The following is a 3420-nucleotide window of genomic DNA, read 5'->3' as shown; positions in this document are numbered from 1 at the left end:
AGGAGTTCGAGGCTAAAGACAAAAAAAAAAAAAAACCGCTGGGGGCGTGAGGCTGGAAGGAGGTGGAAACGGAAATAATGACAGCGCGGAAACCAAACTAGAACTCTAAAAAAAAAAACATCTGTGATCTCCAGATGTGAAACGTGATGCCCGCTGCAGCTGCATGAACACACGTCCCCCCAAAAAACACATGGAGCCCGTTGAGTCACGATGGAAACATCCATTCATACAGTTGAGGCCCCAAAAACAACTTTCAAAACATAAATGTATACAAGTCACTGATAGGGCGACTTCAGTTTAGATTGGAGCCAATATGCGCCTGGTAGAGAAAATCATATGAAAGTTCTCATCTATTTTTCAAAAGAAATGTTTTATATTCTTTAAAAATCAAAAGTCACAGTCAAAAATAGGTTCCGGCATTGAAATGCTCCTTCTGGATTCCCTTATTTAGCCACATTTCACTTAGGACTCTCAGGGTTTCTTTCATTACTTTATTAATATGTGATTATAGGAAACACATTGACAAATTCATAACTTGTTCAAAATAGTAATTTTTTTAGCATATTTCAAAGTAAAACACAATTTAATCGGACAGAAAATAAATGACACATTTTCTGACAGGTTTCCCCAAGATGATCAGATATATTAAGTAATTATGTGGTACGTGTATTTATTTAAGACTTATGTTGAACAAAATATTTTCTGCATTTAATAATATGACAAAAATGTAGTCATATTGGTGTTACATAATGTAGTAAATTGGGCCAGAAACATTGAAAAATATATAACTGTCTCTAAATGCAATACAGATACGCTCTTGAGCTGATGAGGCTTGCAGCCTCCTTTTAATGCTGTTTCAGTGACTTTGTAGTTTTTATCCTTGGCTTTGATTCTGTGTTTCATTTCTTGATTTGTTGAATGTGATGTTTCTGAAAAGCATGCAGCTGTCCACAAATAGAAGTCCAGCTGAAATTAAGCTCACCACCTGTGAATACAGAGCAGATATGAGAAGAGTTGCAATACATATCCACACATAATGTAATATTTTATCTATTATCACAAAGCTGCTGGGGACAGCAAATGAAAATTAACACATGAGGGAACATGGTGCTAATGTTGACTGATGTGCACTTTAAGATAAAGATTGAAAGTCTGAAATCAACAAGCCAATGTCAAAGCCAGTCTAAGGTTGTGGTGGGATTTTATTCTGGGGCCAAATTCCAATTAAACTCCTGGTTCACAAGCCACCACAGCATCACTGTTATCTATTTTAAATGTGGTTTTGTATTAAATCTTCATTCTGTGTTTACAAAAGCAATTCTCACCCCTCCAACCAGTGTTCCCGTGAAGGAGCTCGAAGTCAACGCCATCAGGCTCAAGACAAGGAGGTAGATCGCTGCAAACACTGAGTTGAAAACGTCCTAAAGAGTGAAAGAAAAAGCAGATGGTTAGCACCCAACCTAAAAATTTTAATCCTTTTTTTTATGTGGTGTCTACAAATGTTACAAAATGCACAAAGTGCAATGCTGTGTGGTAAGGTTTCACTCACAACAATAGGCCAAAACAGGAATGTGATCCTCTTGTTGAGTTTCAGTAGGTACAAAAGCAGCAGAAGTAGAGTGATTAGAAACTCCAACAATGTGGCCGTAAGGTACTTTGGCGTGGAGGCAACAGCGAAACACACAAATGCAACAAGCAGGGTTCCCTGAGATAGGAAAGGAAATTAATATATGAGAACTTTCATTGAACTTTCGCCAGAGGGTGCATGTGAGATCTGCATATGGACTCATTGATCGTCTTTCTGGAATCTGACAAACAACTCAGAATTAAAAAACCCAACATTTTTACATATTTGTGTCAATTTTTTCCAACTTAGTCTCTAAAAAGCTTCCAACAAAGTGCCTCACAAGCTGTTTCACTTCCTTCCCTTTTATATGCACAGTTCCGTACAAGGACATTTGAACCTTTTCACATCTGCAGCAAAATGCCAAATGTTACAACGGGATACAAAGATATCTCACCGTCTCTGCCACTTTGACTATTCCCCTCCTGGATTTGAGAAAAGCAGCATCTACATCTACCGTGCTTCGGTTGTCGTTCCCTGACATGGTGGCGTTATTTCATTTGCAACATGACAGATCCGTCTACTTCCTGTAACATGCAACTTACCGCTACTTTGAGCTGGTAAAGGAAATGACTGTAAAAACAAAAAAAAAACTATTTGTGTTTTTTTTCATGAGGTAAAATTAGCCTTTAATTATATGCACTACTCAGCTCTGCTGCAAAACAGACTCCGCAGACTTTATTACCAGATTATTAGTTAACAAAAAAAAAAAAAAGAAACTAGTTGCTGAGCAAAAGTGCCAAAACGCAGAGTTAAACTTCAGAAGTAAAGTGGCGCATGCATGTGTTTACATGCATGTGTAGTTCACTAGATGCTTCGAAGACTTTCATACAGTGACTGAAGCCTTTACTCCTCTTGGAGGAGCAGAGAACAAATTTTGCAAACCTGAAGTGTCAAGACATTGGTTGCTCATTTAAAACTGGAATGAAAACTTTACTGTTCACTGGTGGATTTTCAGTAAAAGTAACATTTCATTAGAACTCGTGAACCTATTTGTTGTACTTTTTTGTTGTTTTTATGTACCAGTTATGTTTCCCTTTATATTGTTTATCTTGTAATGTGACTTTTCTTTTGGCACTTGGAATTATCTGGTGTAAAAACGATTGTTGGCAGCGTTGTATTGCTGCAGGAAGGTCCTTGGCTCAAATTCTTGTCTGGGGTCTTTCTGCATGAAGTTTGCATGTTCTCTCCATATTCCTCCCAAAGTTCTGAAATATACGTGGCATTATATTTTTGTTTAATTTTTCCGTAGGTATGAGTGTGCATATGTGTAAGGCTGTTTCTCCCGCTTGTCTCTGTTTTATCTAGTGATGCAGCAGGGCAAATGTTGGTCAGGTACCCAGTGAGACATCATGCCCTCGCAACCCTGCATGGGTGTTCAGGCACCATTAACATGTGTTAACATGCCTAGAAGAGACTTTGAGGAATTCTTAAGCTTCAGTTAAAGGTCCACCTGCAAACTTTAGCTTCAAAATCAATTGAATGAAAGCTGATTGTCATTCGTCTGAAATTCATCCGAAATGAAAGTTTAGTCTGTCCTTCAGGTACTCGATCATTTTGGCATCTCCTCCAAAAGGCTTCATCAGTTCTGAAGTTTACAGTTATTTTCTTTTAATAGACTCTTACAGTAAACATATTTTAGATTATGGGGCCTTCCACTTCCTAATCCACAATCCAATTAGTTTTGTTTGGACAGGGCACTGTTAAAACAACACACTGCAGGCAATTTGTAGTGGCAGGCAATCAGGGTCATGGTGAGTAATTTTAAGTTCCTGCTGCTCATTATTCAATCTACT

General features: G+C 38.0%; 1 protein-coding gene across 1 annotated transcript; it reads right to left on the bottom strand.

The window, feature by feature from the left end:
- Positions 1 to 565: 565 nt before the first annotated feature.
- Positions 566 to 2132, bottom strand: LOC129369665 (chemokine-like factor). The gene is made up of 4 exons (XM_055045224.1): positions 2022 to 2132; positions 1550 to 1705; positions 1326 to 1421; positions 566 to 985 (listed from the first exon to the last, which is right to left on the bottom strand). Exons 1-4 carry the CDS (start codon positions 2106 to 2108, stop codon positions 875 to 877), a joined length of 450 nt encoding a protein of 149 aa, XP_054901199.1. The 5' UTR covers positions 2109 to 2132; the 3' UTR covers positions 566 to 874.
- Positions 2133 to 3420: the final 1288 nt, after the last annotated feature.

Source organism: Poeciliopsis prolifica, unplaced genomic scaffold, assembly GCF_027474105.1.
Source record: "Poeciliopsis prolifica strain line A6 unplaced genomic scaffold, Auburn_PproV2 SCAFFOLD021, whole genome shotgun sequence".
Lineage (NCBI taxonomy): Eukaryota > Metazoa > Chordata > Actinopteri > Cyprinodontiformes > Poeciliidae > Poeciliopsis > Poeciliopsis prolifica.
This window is presented reverse-complemented; position numbering and strand designations above follow the sequence as displayed.